The 19,478-nt window shown below is 33.5% G+C and overlaps 1 protein-coding gene across 1 annotated transcript in view; it reads right to left on the bottom strand.

Annotated features, from left to right (window-relative positions):
* Positions 1–19,478, bottom strand: part of FSTL5 (follistatin like 5) — a 637,910-nt gene that overhangs the window by 60,943 nt on the left and 557,489 nt on the right. The window contains exon 12 of the mRNA XM_081813100.1: positions 16,734–16,800. Within this exon, the coding sequence (XP_081669226.1) occupies positions 16,734–16,800 (67 nt within the window). The remainder of the gene's footprint in view (positions 1–16,733; positions 16,801–19,478) is intronic.

Raw genomic sequence — 19,478 nt, 5'->3', positions numbered from 1 at the left:
TGAGCACAGCATAATGTAGGGACATTTCAAGTCACTGCATTGTACACCTGATGCTAGTGTAACACTGTGTATCAACTGGACTTCAATTAAAAAGAAGTAACTCTTTAATGTGTAATGTTCAGCATACAGTTATCTACTAATAGAGTTTCCTAAAAATTTATTTTACTTACTGATAGCTCACTTTGGAAATTATTTGGAAAACTTAAAGGTGAAATAAAATAATAGCAGATCTGATTAGATAATCTTTCTACTACATTTTAAGGGATTTGCATTGAACTAAATTGCAGAGGCAGTTTTGGTGAATTTTCAATATGGTTTTCATGTTTAATTAGTCAAGAATTTATCGAACCGGAGAGTGTGGCAGAATTCCTATCTAATTCATCAGTAAGAAAGAGACAACACGAAATACAATTCTGTGGGCAATATAATAAGTAAAGTTTTAGTTTTAAAGAGAAAAAACAAAGAAAATGTACCTTTGGTTTGTATCTTCCTACCGATAAAGAAGGTAGGTACAGAACTAAATTGTTATTTTTTAATATAAAATTTATTTCTAACATTTGCAAAATATGCTTTAAAAATGGGCCTGTTTTCATGGTTTTTATTTAACTGCTACAAACATAACAAAACACATAGGTGTATAAATTATTTGGTCAGTATCTTTTCACTGCATACTTGTAAGAAATAGACTGTAATGTCATTTGCAATAATAATTAAACAGTAAATAATATAAATCATGTTAAAATAATTTTTAAAAGTATATTGATAGCAGGAAGGGAAAAATGAAGGGGGGGAAATCGGAGGGGGAGATGAACCATGAGAGACTATGGACATTGAGAAACAAACTGAGGGTTGTAGAGGGGAGGGGGGTGGGTGGATGGGTTAGCCTGGTGATGGGTATTAAAGAGGGCATGTATTGAATGGAGCACTGGCTATTATGCACAAACAATGAATCATGGAACACTATATCAAAAACTAATGATGTAATGTATGGTGATTAACATAACATTAAAAAAAAAAGTATATTGACCTAAAAGGTAAAGTGTAATGTTATTCAGTGAAGACATTCTGATGTGGAACAAATTTATGTGTGTGTTACAATAAGGTTTAAAAATAGAAATGCATGTAGTTATCCTATAAACAGCTTTATAATTTTTGAAGATAAATCTATCACCCTTCAGAATAATTTGTTTCAGTAAATAGTAGTCTTGCAAAAACTATTAAGCCTGTCTTCCACATAAGGCACTTCTGTGCTGGACAATATGGGAAGATGGAAGAACTCGATCAAAATGACATGTCACCATCTGCATTGTGAGATTATGTGCCACAGAAAAAAATTAAATTCCTAAATATTACACAGTATTTAACCAAATGTAGATACTCCAACAACTGTAAAATTAACTCAGTTTATGCTTTGTCAACATTTCTTAAATAGTTACAAGACAAAGTAACCTATTCACAGGAAGAGATTACATATGCATACCTAAAAAGGTAATCAATAAAACCTGTGTCGCTCTTCAACGAATGTCTCCAAAAAGAAATATTAGTAAAATGCGCATTGTCAAATCTCATGTATCACTACTAAAAAAAGAGACAGATGATCATTTTAAGAAGGAAAGAGGCATTATATTGTTTTTGATATTCCATCTCATTACAACTGTTCAATCCTTTTCCTTAAAAGTTTAACTTTGTTCCCTCTTTATCCTATGGACTTGTAATGATGAGAAATGATTTAATTTACACCATTTTAACATAAGAATTTCAAAGCATCAAGGTAAATTAATCCAAAGAGAATCATTTACAATGTCTTCTAAAAGCAAGCAATTGTATTTTGACAGATCTCATTTCTCTGTGCTCAGATCATATTACTTAAAGCAATTATAGATTTTGAAAAAAATAATACCTATGAAGTGGATAATTAGGATGGCAAAGAAAATGAATTTCTGAAGTTGGACTGAAAGTAAAAAACTTAAGTTTAGTTTTGGAAGCCATGATTTAAAGCCACATTAACAAACTATCTTTAACATTTGAAGGACTTTTATGTAAAATTTAGGATAGGATGTATTGCTTCAAACAGAAGAACCAAATCAAATGATGGAAAGCTATGAAGGAGAGATTTATGCTCTTTAGTCAAAATTCAGAAGTCTACGTTACAAAGAAGTCTCCCTCTTCTTGAAGTTAAAAAAAAAAAAATAAGACTAGGTATCCAGCTGTCAGAAAAATTGTACAGGGGAATGTGTACATTTGGCATTTAAACAAATGTTTTATTGATCTTTTTATTGATGAGTCTACTAATCAATAGTTGGAAGGGACCATTTGAATAAGTATTTTCTGCTGCTACTTAAAGAAACTAGAGTATAGAACATATTTGAAAGAAGTAAGCCCTGTCTCCCATGAGATTCATTAGCATTCATAATGATGTCATGATTATAATGAGTTTTCCATTATTTTAAAGAAAAGTTTACATACTATAGCTCAGCTTGGTTGCTCCAATTCATTTTTTCTGTCTTTTCTTTTCTTTCTGCTCAGTTAACTTCATGTGTTATCTGATAATGAAAAAATTTGTTAATCTTATTTTTTTCCCTCTAGCTAACCAACTTACTAATTGTGCTTTGTAAAACAAAGTCAGGAAAGACTTTTATTGCTTCTATACAAATCAGGTCTTCATTATGTTAGGGAACAAAATTAAACACAACTAATTCTGTAGTTTCAACTATCCCCATTACTATTTAATTAAGTTATCTACCATGAACAAAATGGGTCCATATAATTTACACTATCTGATATCCACCATAGTTGTCTAATTTTTTTAGTGCCTGATATTAACTTTTAATACCAACACCTTTTTGCCAAACTCTACTGGTTTTTCAACCTATCTTGACACGTTTGGTTTTGATATTTAATTTGGTTTCCCCATTATTCAAATTTATGCCTTTCCCAACAGACATTAAGTTCCTGCCCCAGGGATTCTCAGTGCCTACTGGCCCTTGGACCAAGCCTGAGACAGGATTTCAGCTCCTTTACAAGAATCAAGAGAACCGGGGTGCCTGGGTGGCTCAGTCGTTAAGTGTCTGCCTTCGGCTCGGGTCATGATCCCAGGGTCCTGGAATTGAGCCCCGCATCAGACTCCCTGCTCCACGGGAGGCCTGCTTCTCCCTCTCCCACTCCCCCTGCTTGTGTTCCCTCTCTGGCTGTCTTTCTCTCTGTCAAATAAATAAAACCTTTAAAAAAAAAAAAAAAGAATCAAGAGAACCAAGACATAAACCATCTAGTCCTATGTTTATAAAAGGTCTACAGTTTTCTTCTCTTATATTCTGTAGACATTTGAAACTTAACCCTCTAAAAATTTATTTTTTTAATTGCTATTCTTATCTAACATAATATTTTTATAAACTGGGTAAAACATTTTCCATTTAAGCAGAGTAGAAGTAATTCAGAGAGCTTTGGATTTTTTTTTTCTCTTTTGAAAACAATTGACAAAATCCTAATTCAGTCCCCTCAACTTCCAGTTGAAATGAGAGAGGTCAAGTGATTTGCTCAATGTCACAGAACTACCAAATGATAGAGGGGGTCAAAAAAATTCTCTTGAATAATTCTTTTGCAACAATCATTCCATACTTAAAGTAACTCTCTGAAACTCTTAAATATTCAGAGTGAACTTCTCTCTAAAACATTATGGAAATTTGAAAAACGTAGTAAAAATATGTAGACTATTATAGTTTCATGAAATATAGCCCCTAGAAAATTTTCTATATGACAATAACAGGTATGGAGCACCTGGATGGCTCAATCGGTTAAGTGTCTGCCTTCAGCTCAGGTCATGGTCTCAGGATACTGGGATTGAGCCCTGCATTGGGCTTCCTGCCCAGTGGGGAGTCTGTTTCTCCCTGTCCCTCTGCCCCTCTGCCCTGCTCATGCTCTGTCTCTCTCAAATAAATAAATACATAAAATCTTTAAAAAAAAGGAAGTAACAAGTAACATTATTGATCCCTTGACCTTTTCAAACATGATTTTATTTAATGTGCATAATAATCCTATGTAATAGATAATATTGTTATGCCACGAGGTAAATGAGGGTCAAAAGGAGTATTTACACAGCTAATATGAGTGTAAAGCTGGACATGACCTCTAGGTCTGGTTGATCTCAAGGCCTGTTTTCATAACGTCTTTAATACCCTGTCTCTAAAGAAACTGGTTCTCAATTTATGACAGTATAATGTTATCAGCTCCATTTTTATTGTAACACTAAAATACATAAAAACATTCTTCTAATGTTAAAAGAAAGGATGAAAATTTCTGTAATGTGGTCTTTGTACTTTTGATATCCTAGAATCAGAATCATGCTGTATGATGGTTTTCTAAGATAGGCCAAATTAAGGCAAATCACCTCCTGCATTTCCATGACTACCTATGTTTTGACTAATATGAGCTAGACTGTTTATACACTTTAATAAATGAAATGGCAAATAGAATTAGATAAATTGAATATATGTAATTGTAGAAAAAATCAGTTTTATTGCTCAGGTTATAAGCAGTAATCTCAATTAAAATTGATGAAAGTGGGCTCCTGGGTGGCTCAGTCGGTTAAGCGACTGCCTTCGGCTCAGGTCATGATCCTGGAGTCCCGGGATCGAGTCCCGCATCGGACTCCCTGCTCGGCGGGGAGTCTGCTTCTCCCTCTGACCCTCCTCCCTCTCGTGCTCTCTTGTCTCTCATTCTCTCTCACAAATAAATAAATCAAATCTTTAAAAAAAAAAATAAAAAAATAAAATAAAATTGATGAAAGTATTTCAAATTCATAGTCTTTCTTTTTCAAAAAAAATGGTTCAACAGGAAGATAACCACTGATACTAAATTAATTGTGCATAATTGTAAAATCTCATTTTTTTTTTAATACTGCAAAGCAGGATCAGCAGAGTACACTGTATTTGGTGTATTCAAAAAAGCTTAACCTTGATTACTTATATTTCCACATGGCTATGAAAAATATCCTAGGAATCCCAACCTAGACATTCCAATCCAGTACAAAAGAACCTTTGTTTCATTTGTCTCGATTCATGATAAAATGAACAAAACCTCATTGAGAATAATTATTTGCATTCTACTGATAAAGCGAACACTACTTTTTTTTTTTTAAGATTTTATTTATTTATTTGAGACAGAGAGAATGAGAGACAGAGAGCATGAGAGGGAGGAGGGTCAGAGGGAGAAGCAGACTCCCTGCCGAGCAGGGAGCCCGACGCGGGACTCGATCCTGGGACTCCAGGATCATGACCTGAGCCGAAGGCAGTCGCCCAACCAGCTGAGCCACCCAGGCGCCCGCGAACACTACTTTTTAAAGTGTTTCATTATTTACTTTTCTATATATCTCAGTAGACTCAGATTATGACAGTTTGGATTTTAAAAAGAGAGACAGAGGGACAGAAAAGAAAGCTTAAAATCAGTGCTTCTTAAACTATTTGGTGGGGAGGATGAATCACTTTGGTTTTTGCTCAATCCTTTTTTTTTTTTTTTTTTTTTACCCAGTAAGTATTTTTCTCCCAAGAAACCTTCCAGGCAAGTTTGACATCACCCAGACTGGTCTAAATCCTGTTCACAGAGATAAGTCTACTGATCATAGGAGCACATAGCTATTATGGCAACGTCAAATTGCTATGTAAGGTTCTAAATATTTATTTTCAACTTCTATACTGTTCTCAGCTTGGTAACAAATGATATGCCAAGTAGCAGTTGTTCACACACAACATTTTTGAAAATTCAGTTTCTCAATCATTCTGGATGACATGGCTTGACTGAGAAATAGACACTTTTGACTTTTTTTTTTTTTTTTGCTATGATAAGTGACATTTAAACAAGTATTTAGTGAGGAAATATTGTACCTTCACTATTGTGTTTAGAAAATGTAAAAATATGGGAAGAGCAAAGGCTAACATTTTAACTGAGAATGATAGTACAGGGTTATATGCCAAGTTATGTGGCACAAAATATAAGTGCTATGGAAGTTCAGACAAGAAGAAAATCACCAAGACCTATAGTAGTTAGGGATGATTCACATAGGTATTGGAAATATGATGGCCAAGTGGAGATTGAAAAGAATTTGATTAATAAAATGTGTGGTGTGCTCTTTAGTAGCTGTGGAAAATCATTGATTTTTATGAAATATTGGTGAGAATATTCTAGCTAGAAAAACAGACTATTTGTTGGAGTACAATGAAGATCGCAGTTACACATTTTGAATAGATTTTTAAAATTTCTTTCTTTTTTTTTTTGCAAAGGCCCTCTTCTCCCGCCAACTCTCAATTACTGCCAAAGGAGGGAACTATCGTGCCAGTCTTAGGAACATGACTGGTAGAGAAGCAGGAAAAATTAAACAATGCAGAACTACTAAAATCAATTTATTTTCAATCACTAGTGACCAGATCAGTAAGGGAACTATATCTACAATATATCTACGAATTTTTAAACTTAAATGCTACATTCTGATCAAAACATCAAACTGTCTTTTATCTCAGTCTTTGACTCAATATACATTTCCAGTAATTCAGTACCTACCTAGGAGTGTCTATATACCACCCTTGGATGAATCCATAATGCTGCCAAAATCAATGCCCAAATTGGCTGTATACATGTTAGATCACTTTATATATTACATACTTATTTATGCCTTTTTTAATAATACTAATACCAGTTTATTTTTATTCTCGTTGTGTATCTTTCCCTCTCTATCATATATCTACCTATCATCTATCTATAATTTATTTATGTGTGTTCATGTATGTGTATGTGTATTTCACCTTTTTTTATTTTCTCTTTAGTTTTGAATCACCTTTAATAGAGTATACTTTTTTTTTTACTATTATGTCTATTTCAAATTGTTCATGTAACAGATTTTTTTCTGTAAAGTGATTGATAGAGGAAGGAAGGCCTGGTGATTGACAAGGCCACAGATTAATATCTTTGTATCATCTGATCATGATTACAATAAGGCAATAAGAATGAATGCACCCTTGGCTTGTCTGGGTGACTCAGTTAGTTAAGCGTCTGATACTTGATTTCCGCTCAGGTCATGATCTCTGGGTCGTGAGCTCGAGGCCTGCTTCAGGCTCTGTGCTGGGCATGGGGCCTGCTTAAGATTCTCTCTCCCTCTTCCCCTCCTCTGTCTCTCTCTAAAATAAATCAATAAATAAAAATGAATGCACTCTCAGAGGAATTTAATGTAAAAGAAATGGAGTAGAAAACCAAAGTGTGAGGTTTACCTTTCCTGAATCATAATTAGGGAACATAATATAATGAAGCCACTATGACAGAATTTCACTAATAGGATTTAAATGATAGGGATATATCTAAGAATGGGATCAACAACATTTTATCCTGCAAAGGTTCAGATAGTAAATATCTTAGGCTTGGCAGTCCACACGATCTTTGTCTACCATTATAGCATGAAAACAGTCGTAGACAATATTTAAATGAATGGATTTGGCTTTGTTCCAATAAACTTTTATGTAAATTTGAATCCCATATAATGTTTACATGTCACAAAGTAGTAGTTTGTTTTGTTTTGTTTTGTTTTTCAACCATTAAAAAATGAAAAAAACATTGTCAGTTGTTGGGCCACATACCAGAATAGGAAATGCTATGAATTTGGCCTGGGGCCATTGTTTGCTGATCCTTGCCTTACAAGAATGAAAGACTATTTTAGGAAGAATCAATGTCTGAATTGACAAATGCATCAGAAATTATAAGCAACTTGAGAGCAGGCATTCTCGTGTATTCATGGTTTTATTTCCAAGTATAGTTTTGCATACTTTTACATAGTAAGTACTTAATAAGTACTTCCCAACAAGAAATAAAGACAAATGATTGGAAATGTCAAGGCCACTGGTGATCTTTCCTCTATCAAAAGAGAGAGGATGATGAAAGCCAGTTTGAATTATGAACAATTTACACCGAAAGGTCAGGAAATGGAAATAACTTTCTAGACAGCTTGTTTAGTGTCTGAAGAGAATTAGATGGATGATTGGAAGGGAAAGAAGATAAAATCCAAGTAATGTTTTCTTATTCTTTACTTCTGAAATTATAAGGGAGTGTTCGCATTTGAATACCTGGATACATAACTACAATGACAAATTAAATATAGGACATATCTTTCTGAAGGCAAAGGACAGTGGACAAATCTATGATTAGAGAGAAGGTTGAGAGGAGGGGATAATGACAGAAACTTACTAAGTTGGATGCAAGGAACATGGAGGTGCTTGTGACAAATAACATTTGTCCTTGCCATGAATGATGGAAGATATGCTCAAAGGGGTACTATGAGGAAGAAGAGGAAAGAGAGATGGAAATTTGGAGATTTGAGGGAAAAGCTTTTTTTTTTTTTTTTTAAGATTTCATTTATTTCTTTATTTGAGAGAGAGAGAGAGAGATCGAGTTGAGGGGAAGGGCAGAGGGAGAGAATCTTCTCAAGGAGACTTTGCACTAAGCTTGAGCCTGACTTGGAGCTCAGTCCCACGACCCGGAGATCATGACCTGAGTTGAAACCAAGAGTTGGAGGCTCAACCGACTGAGCCACCCAGGCGCCCTGGGAAATGTGTTTTTAATAGACAGTCAATACAATAAGTAAAAATGGCAAAGTCCTGTAGAAGATGAATGCGTATATCCATCTATTTGGCCTACTTATTTTCAGCAATCAGGTATCATCAACATTATTTTAATTGTTAAATCCAAACTTCTATCATCACTAAAAACAGATCTTGTTTGCCTTTAAAATTTTGGAAGGGGATAATGCATACACAGGATATATGTAATTAAATATGGAAATTACCTAAGGGGAAATAGACAATTTATAACTACAAACTAGAATTGCCTTTTTCTTATTGACTCTCACCCTATTTGTTCTAATATCTTATTAATTCCTTTTACTCTAAATGGTGGTATACATTTCTATAAAAAGTGATTTAATTAAACTTCTTGATATAATTCCTGGCCATTTTCCTCATCAGTATGTATTAATTTTATTTTGCATCTTTGGTTTTTTTGAGCTCTTCTTTTATCCCATTAAATGCCTAATGTATGTGAAAAACATTCCTCTAAAATTCCCATCCACAGAAATAAATATTAATCTATGTGATCTGAAAAAATAAGAGTGCCATTGTAAAATGGGACCTAATAGGCTATAATCAGAAATAATGGCATAAAGTGAAGCAAAGAAAACTCAGGATGGCTGTCAGGAAACTTTTAATGGCTTTGTAAAAATGATTGTGAGGCTGGTCAGGGACATCTTATAGAGACAGCATACAAATAGGAAATAATTCCCAGCAGAGCAGTTTATTTTACTGTTGAATAGTTTTGTAGCAAACAAAGGGGTGGAAATTGCTCCTGGTTCGCTGACAGGTCACTTACACTTCCTATTATTTTGGCAGATTTTGTTGGTAGCTTTTACACAACAGCAAAGAATTTATAAACAATTTCCCTGTGTTCAGAGCCTTTCATCAACCTCAGATCCTGCTTTTTTTTCCCCCACATCTTCATGCCTCTCAAGTACATATTTTACATAGTGCTGGATTCTCACAAAATAGGTTCTTGTCAAAGATATTTAATATGCTTCTGAAGAAATATGTTTGGCATAGAAAATAATGTTCCAGTGAATCGATGAGTGAAACGGTTGTGCTCATGTGCTGAGGACAGAGTTCGGGTTTGTGCTGCCTGCTTGAGGGTGCTGTGGACATGACTCAGGATGACGCCACTGGGAATCATTTTACAATGATTATGGTACATTCTATGTAACAGTTAATTTCATGCCTCCAGAACTCCCAGAACCATACATTAAATGCTTAGTTTTCAATTTGTTCGGTTATGTTCTGCAAGCCTGGGAACCACCTGTACTGTTTAAAGGAAAACACTCTCATTTTATGTTCCTGGTGTTTTGACTGTACCTGGCAACTTCTGGACTGAATCTTAAAAATCAGTGGATACTCCAGGTTGTCCCTGAATCAGATCTGAGACTTGGAGAACAAAAACAGCAGACCGACCACACCCTGAGCTTCCAAGGTGCTCTGGTTTTTACATTATTTTCTAAATTTTATGCAAAGAGAAAAACCACCTACTATGTTTGTGCTCCCTCAAAAGGCGTTACTGTGGTATATCCATTTTAATTACTATATGTCAAATGTGGTTTATTTGCTGTCAATCTTATCTTTAAAAGAAATGCTTAGTGGAGTTGATTATGAAAACCTTGTTAATTATGTTTCATGATTATTAAATACAAATGGTGAGTGGAATGTCTGCTAAAAAAATGTTTTTATTTGAATTAGAGAAGGAGAGCATTCTAATTTAAGAGTTACTAACTGTAGTACACAAATCAATAAATTAGATATCAGTAATCAGTGATCATACCTAAATAATAAAACAAATGAAATGCTAGAATCACTACATGCATATTTTATGTACAGCTCAACAAATCTCTCTTCTTAGTGTTTTCCTAACTATAAGTAACTTGAGAAAGTTACAAAACAAAAAGGCCAGTGAATAAAAAAAATGCCTGAAACAAAAATAATGAACTAAATCACGTTTATTCCATTTGTGATGTGTCTACCAGCATGGATCACAAGGGCCTAAATCCCTTCAACCTTCATTTATTGACAAAATTCAGGAAAGGAGGAAATAGTAGGTATATATATATATATATATATTTTTTTTTTTTTTTTTGCCTCATTTATGGCCATCTAGCACAAACTATATAATATTCAACCAGAAAACAGTTGAGGGTGAAGGAGAAGAATAATAATCTGCTTGGGCAGATTAAAAGAGTTTATAAAATTTCACCTTGATACCAAACTGAAAAATAAAATAAGCATTCTGAATGGCTACCGTTTTATAATTTTTCTAAGCTTCTGATTCTCCACAGATTAGAAAACTTTCTAATTTATCCGGCAGCTTTTGAAAAGATGAAGGACATGCCTTGGGGGTAGCCACTGACATGATAAACTCTAAATATACTTTAGTGTGACACTTAATGTCTGGTAAAGAAGCTTAAGATTGGAGGATTTGAGAGAAAACATTGTATTTATTATCTATTTCTGAAGTTACTGAGTTATGAACAGGTAGTAACATATGACAGGCTATATCCTATTAGAAGTAAGTAAGAGCTTGCTGAAATTAATATCAAAGAGTTATTTACATTGATTTGTATGTACATTTAATGAGCTTAAATATGCAATATATATTATTTGATTTAGGACACACACGATCTCTCTGTGCATGTATATATTTAACGTTTGATGCTGAAAGTAGTTAAGCATCAAACATTAATTTTGCTCCTAATATGCCATACCCATATTATAATTTAAGATATTCACTTTTCCCCCTGTTTTCTAAATTATAGGATGAAGTCTGTCCCAAAGCTGAAGGAGATGAAGTTCAGAGGTGTGTGTGGGCCTCAGCTGTTAACGTCAAAGACAAGTTCATTTATGTTGCACAGCCAACTCTGGACAGAGTCCTTATTGTTGATGTGCAGTCCCAAAAAGTTGTTCAGGTATGAACAATCCCTGCTTTTGAAGGTGATTTGAAAAAAAAAAAATTACTTTTATTTAATTCTTTACCAGGTCACTTGTACATTGCCATCTGATTGTCATTGATAACTTGTTTCATTACTTGGGTAACTAGAAAATGTATGCATTTTCTGCAAACTTTCCTCTCATTCTGTTCCTTGAGTTTAATGAATTAAAAAATAATTTAATTTTTGTTATTTTCAAAAATTAGATTCCATAAACATATCATAATACTAACATGACTAGTTCCACAAAAAATCAACCTCAGATTTGCTTATTCTGTTTAGAGCCAGGAGAGTTCCAGTCAGAGGCTAATTAAGGTATTCCTAGTAACTATTCCAAAAACAGTATTATCTCTTTCTTACTTGATTCTTAACAAAAGCCAAGATAATAGTAGACTTTGTTAGGTAATAGTAATTTAGTAGGTTTTACTGTAGTAGTAAAACAAGTAATATGCACATAGGTCAATGGCAGAGAAAAAAATCCTAATAAACATTGTTATGGTCATGGCTATAAAAAAACATTCTGGTTTGAGTCCCCAGTTATTTCATTCCCTGCTCTTTCCAAAGTTGTTTAATTTGGGCAATCTATTTGTACTCCATTGCACAACAACAAAGGGGTGGTACAGGATTTGCTTCTAGGCTGTCTGGCTATAGTAACTGGGCCCTTGACTCTTATTAGGATCTCTTGCTTCTCAGCTCAGAGGAAACAAACTTAAAACAGCTTTATTAGATATTCATAATCCACTAAATGGGATTAATAATTGTATATATCTCACAAAGTTGTATTTAGAATTAACTCAATTAATGCATATACAACATTTATAGCAGATCTTGGCATATAGAAGTGCTTTATATTTACTTACTATCAAATTTTCTGAGAGACACTGGAAGCTAACCATTCTTTATATTTACCAAGACTTTTTTTGCATCAATATTGGTTTGAAATCGAATACTGAAGTAGCCCCTCTAATGATTCCTGACTAGAACCACAAAAAGTGGCAATAAGTTCAAAGTCAGGAATTTTCATTTTAAGAGTCCTTCAGAGCTTCACATGATATCATCCGATCATCCATCTATCTATCCATCTACTCTATGTACATTTGTTGATTGCCTACTATGGATATGTTTGCTATTACAAATAAAAGAATGAAAAGCGTTTCTACTGAAAAACTCTGTTATCTCAGTTTTACAAATTTACAGTGAGTAATTAGTCTAATGGTTCAATTTCTGATAAGAGAGTGGCTGGTATAATCATGAGGAAAAGGATCAATAATTGTTCTACTAGAAAACTTATCTAAGGCCTCCAGGGTTACATGGTTCTCATATATATCCAATCTGATGGTTCAGTATCTACCGTGAGGATATATATTTTTCTATATATTTCGCCTCTTATTTCTTTGAAACTGCTGGACGTTGACCAGGTTAATTTTATCTTGATTTCAGCTGTAACATAGGCCATCAAATTATAGGCATTCAGTTTGGCATTATTTAGACTCTATAGCCAGCATGTTAATATTAGAAGTATGCTTCAGAAATAATCAAATTGGCCTTTAAATTTAGTTTTCAAACTAGAAATCTACACTGACTCATTATGTATTGCCGACTAGATACTCAAAAGTGAGAAAATCTCACATCACTTATCTTCATATCATTTCCAACTTCAGACAACAATGTAAAATTTAAAATTAATAGAAAATATTGGTAATGAAATGTTCATCAATGGTAAAAGTCACATAAATTATATTATTTTTCAAAGTGCCTATAATTGCTATGAAATACCAGGAGAATGTAAAAGATAATATATAATGCTAAAATATTTAAAAAATCATATTATGATATGATATAATCATGATTATGGAGTTTTCTTAGGCAAGAATCTAACATTTACTTTTTTATGGGCTAGGAAATTGGGCCTCAATCCAAATGAGTTCTCCTTATGATATTGTTATTAAAATAATAATAATGTTTTATTACTCCTTCTAGTCATTAACTGTTCAAAGATAATCATTATGTATATTTATGCCACCATAAATAAACATTGACTAATTTTGAATATTACATCAGTGGAAATATATAGCATTCACTATTTGTATCTGGCTACTTTGCTCTACATTATAATCATAAGATCATTTTGTTTAAATGTAGCCGTAGTGTTAGTCTTTCTTCTTTTGCCGGAGAGAAATCGAAATTATAGTTAATTATCATTATTTGTTGATTCTGCATTTGAAAATTCACTTAAATTTATTTAGGGCCATAAAATCAATACTCATGGGGCTTTTGTGGTCATTCAAGGACATGAACAGAATGGTTAAAAGTTTGTCCCCCCACATATACGTTTCTAGCTAAGGTTGAATAAGAAGAGACTCTGCCTTCTTGTGTCAGTTTTTAGACTGTAAACAAGTGTTCTTTTCATGGTCTATTTAGTACCATGTGTTTTGCATTTTTGTGTTTTTGCTGGCAATTTTGCTGCTTAAAATGGCTCCAAAGCACAGTGTCGAAATGCCTGTTCAAGAGGCTGTGATGTGCCTAATGGTAAGTTTCATTCAGCCGTGAGTCCTGGTGCTGTTTGTCCACGAGTTCTATGTTAATTAATGAACAATATATATTAAATAAAGTGTCTTTGAACAGAAACACATATGAAACAAAGTTATCTATTGATCAGTTGATGAAAATCTTGTGACCAGAGTCTCATAGGAACCTAAGTATGTATTTCCCGTAGGAGCAATGGGTCAGTATTCAGAAATTCAGTGTTAGTGGTTACTTTATGGAAACAACTACTACTAATAATGAGAATCAAATGCGTTTTAATACACAGACATTATTTATCCATTCACAGTAGAAAACATAAATTCCAGAAAGGAGATAATATAAAAGAAAGGGGGTGAAGTTAATATTTAGGTCAAAATGAGTGATAAGAAGTGAGAATGTACTATAGTATAATAAAGAATATTGCATATTATATTTACTATATAATTTATAAAATAAAATGTAGTAAACCTTCATATTTAGAAAGGACAATGAAACCTAAATGGAAAAAAATTAAATATCTTAGAATGATCATAAAATGGCAGATGAATTACTATGAGAACAACAGCAACTTTCTCAATAGCAATAATGGACACCAAATGAAAGTGAAACATTGCTAAATGGGTTAGTAGAAGTAAAATACATTCTAATATTATAATATGATCAGTGTAAAAATAATTTTGAAACCACAGCATTGCTTATTGTGTCAGATACACAAAAACATAGATATTATCATCAACATAAATTGAAACCGAACTGAAAACTATTTGCTTCAGGAATAAGGAAAACTAACTGATCAATAAGTTTGATGTGATAGTGAGTAAGTAAATTGGTAAATATATGATGTATTAAAATATTAACTCTCAGTAATAATTAGGATATTCTCTTAGTTTAAGATTGAAATGTTTAGGGACTCCTGGGTGGCTCAGTCAGTTAAGCTTCTGCCTTTGGCTCAGGTCATGATTTCAGGGTCCTGGGATTGAGCCCCACATCAGGCTTCCTGCTCACTGGGAAGCTTGCTTCTCCCTCTCCCTCTCCTGCTCCCCCTGCTTGTGCTCCCTCCCTCTCTCTCTGTCAAATAAATAAATAAAATCTTAAAAAAAAATTAAAAAAATAAAAACCTTTATTAAAAAAAGATTGATGTCTTTAAAAGAGTGAAAACACAAGACAAAAATAGTAACACAAGTGTTTAAGTTTTGTACAACAATATGTAAACAGAGAAAGGGATGATTTATTTGAAATACTTTAAGATTTCTTGTACTATTTTGGAATGGGAATAACTGATTATTCAAAAATATGCTAGGTATGCTTATTAATGTTAAAAAGAATCTGTCTTGAAATACTGTGTCTGGCTATGATAAAATAAAATTCAATGAACAACTTACAAATAAATACAGTGGGGAAAGAAGAAATAAGAAAGACAAATAATAAGAATGGAAAACCCAAAACAAATAGAAACAAATTTAAACAAAATGATAGAATAAAACCAAATACATCCATTTTTTTTTGAGGAACCTGCATACTGTTTTCTATAGTACATAAGGTTCTTTTTTCTTCACATCCTCTTCAACACTTGTTGTTTCTTGTCTTCTGATTTTAGCCATTCTAAGGTGATATCTCAGAAAACAGTATCGAGATTCCTCAAAAAATTAAAAATCGAAATACCATATGATCCAATAATTCCATTAGTGGGTATCTACCCAGGAAAAGGGAAACACTAACTGAAAAAGGTAATATGTTTATTGCAGCATTGCAACCGAAGTGTCCATTGATAGATGAATGAATAAGGAAAATGTGATACATAATTTAATATTACACTGCCATAAAAAAGGATAATATCGTGCCATTTGAGATAATATGGATGGACCTAGAGGGTATTATGCTAAGTGAAATAAGTCAGACCGAGGAAGACAAATGTACTACATGATTCCAGTCATAAGTGGAATCTAAAAACAGAAAAAAAGAATAAACAAACAAAAAGCAGAATCAAACCATAAGTACAGAGAACAAACTGATAGTAGCCAGCGGGGAGGTAAGTGGGGGGTTGGGCAAAATGGGTGAAGGGGAAGAAGGAGATACAAGCCTCCAGTTATAAATGAGTAAGTGACAGGGATAAAAAGCAGAACATAAGGAATATAGGCAGTGATACAGTAATAGCAATGTAATGGGGCAGATGGTAACTATACTTACAGTGAACATAGCATAATGTATAAACTTGTCAGATCACTAATTTGTTCACCTGAAACTAATGTAACGTTGTGTATCAGCTGTATTTAAATATTAAAAAATAAAATAAATAGCAATTAAAAAAACAAAGTATGTTCACAATTACAGTAACTGAGGATGGACTAATGTAATTAACTGAAAGACAAAAAGAAAACTGTTGGACTGAATAATGGAAATCTAGCCATATTGCACATTATGAGATATACCCCCTGAAAAAGATAAAAGAAAAAGTGACATTTAAGGACAGTACAGATAATGCAGGAATTATAATAACAACAAAACAATAAAGCTGATGTAGCTATATTGACATCAGATTTTAAAATTAACTTTAAGGCACAAAGCATTGAGTTGAAGCAAGTTACTTGATAATGATAAAATGTTTACTTTGTGAAGAAAATATAAGACTAAAAGCATATATGATTGCTTACAATTTTACAAGGTGATTATTGCCAAACTACTACTAGAGATTGACATAGGATCAAAGTGAGAAGAACTTGATACCTCTACACATGATAAATCAACAAAATTAAGAGTATATGTGAATTGAACAACACTGTTGCTATGCTTGAATTAACAGATGTGTGTGTTAGCCTTTGCATCCAGCAATGATTATATCTATATCATCTATATCTATATGATATACATATATATCATCACTAAACATTTTATCATATCTTATCTTAGTCCATTAGGGCCACTATAACCAAATAGCAGACTGTGTAGCTTATAAACAACAGAAATTTATTTCTCACAGTTCTGAGTCTGGAAGGTCCAAGATCAAGGTGTCAGCATGTTGTGATCTGGTGAGGGTCCTCTTGCTGGTTCATAGCTGGTGCCATCTCACTGTGTCCTCAGACAGTAGAAGGGGTGAGGAATCTCAGAAGGATCTTTCTTTATAAAAGCACTAATTCATTCATGAGGGTTCCATCTTCACGACCTAATCACTTCTCAAAGACCACACTCCCTGATACCATCTTTGAGGGTTAGGATTTCAGAATATGAATTCTGTGGGGAACACAAACACTCAGACCATAGCATTTCATGCACTTGAAACATTTCACTAAATGCTTCATTTAGTGAAAATGAACACATGATAGACTATAAATTAAGTCACAAGAAATAGTAATGAAAATTATTTCATACCGATTCTCTGATACAATGTTAAGCTATTAATAGCACCGATGTAAATGTAAAATATTAATATCAGTATCAAGTAATACTGACAATCATGATTAAATATGTTGAATCCAAATAAGGCTGTATTTTCAGGGAATTTTTCTCCTTAATTAAAAAAAAAATCAGCAATAGGTTAATTTAACCAGATAATTTTAGAATTTAGCTGAAGAAAATCAGAATCTGAAGGAAAACATAAAGATATGTATATAAAGACACAAAGGAATTAATGTATAAAAGGTAAAACTTAAGTTATTCAAAAAAGACTCCTCAAAAGGAAATTGGGAATTTTTGCAAAAAACAAGGACAAAAGTCATGATTAACACTATTAGAGTTGAGTAAAAGAATATATAACCACATTTCTAGCAGAGAGTAAAAGAAACTAAGAAAGTATTAAGATAAAAGTCATGGTAGTGGATTTTAAAAACAAAATGGGAAAGAACAAATTAAAGGGAAAATATGTTTATATCATGTAACCCAAATAAGAATAAAAAAGGAATCTTGATTTGAGAGGTCTAAAACAAATCAACAAAAAAAATACCCTGTCCTAGATGGGTTTAGAGGGGAAAGCCAACTTGGTGGTTGATTTCCTGCTTTACTCACTCTACCTGCTCTGGGTAAGCCCCTGTATATTTTCAGACTTTCTATTACCAAAAACAAATCTTAAGCTTCTCTCCATGCATCTTGCCCCACATCACCATTTATCACCCTTATTGCCTCACTTCCTACAGCTCCCTTCTATTTGGAGAACAGTGGGAACCAAGAATAATGTACATTCCTATTGTAGGAAGAATGTGAGAACTTAAACCTTGGCGCAAAAAGGCAGAGGCAGTAGAATGTCATGGGACTGCTCACGCAGCTCTGGCGAGATGTGTGATGGCATTGAAGATTATCCTTCTGTCAGTGAAAAGAAAAGGTTTTGAATTATAGGGGCTAGGGAATACCTCGCTGGAAAGAAGGGAAGTGAAAGAGCAGCTCCTACGATTTGGCCCATTCTGCAACAAGATGTTGGATAGAAAAGCAGAGATCACCATTGTTTATAAAATGAAAATTTCCATACTGGGTACAGTCAGTCTCGTACTCTTTCTGATAGGAATACTAGTTCTTGAAACCTACTGTTGACTGTAAATATCAACCTAAAATTTTAGATCTATACCACAAAAGATTGTCTTTTTAAAAAACTAAAATTTTCTAGGTTTAAATTTGTCTAAGTTTTCACTTTCAAAACCATGTATAATTTCAGTCTGAGCTCATTAGATAATAAATTCCATACGTCTACTACCTGCAGGGTGAAAGAACACTGCCATATATTTGTCTTAACATTACCTTAGGGTATGTAAATTTTAGTCCTCAGAAGTACATGCTTAAAGGTGAATTATAAATATCCTAGTGGTTCTATTTTCATACTTGAAAATACTTCATTTCTTAAAATTAAAATTCCCTCAAGGTTTTCCCAATTTAAAAACAGCATGATAGATTTTGCAGACTTAGATATTCAACCCTCTGTTTTACAAATTAATAATCCAAGGAGTTCAAGTTTTGAAATTAAAGAAAGAACATTTTGGGCGCCTGGGTGGCTCAGTCGTTAAGCGTCTGCCTTCGGCTCAGATCATGATCCCAGGATTCTGGGATCGAGCCCCGCATCGGGCTCCCTGCTCGGCGGGAAGCCTGCTTCTCCCTCTCCCACTCCCCCTGCTTGTGTTCCTGCTCTCGCTGTCTCTCTCTGTCAAATAAATAAAATCTTTAAAAAAAAAGAAAGAAAGAACATTTCCAGCTACTTAAAAGACTACATTGAAACAACAACAACAATTTTGTGATTTAAAGCTGTATTTATCTCCAAGGACAGAGCACACTCAAAGTCAACTGCCAAGTACGAAGTTAATTTCGTAAAAATTAAGCATCCTTTCTCAACTTGACCACTTTTCTCAACTGAGGCTAGGTTTGAAGTCAGTCTTTTTTTTGCATCCAAGTGAAATTATACTTCCTGATTGTGTGCTGTAGGCGTTTT

This window comes from Leptonychotes weddellii, chromosome 2, assembly GCF_054177405.1.
Source record: "Leptonychotes weddellii isolate Sample4059 chromosome 2, ASM5417740v2, whole genome shotgun sequence".
NCBI lineage: Eukaryota > Metazoa > Chordata > Mammalia > Carnivora > Phocidae > Leptonychotes > Leptonychotes weddellii.
Note: the sequence above shows the minus strand (reverse complement) of the source record. Positions and strands in the feature narration are given on the sequence as shown.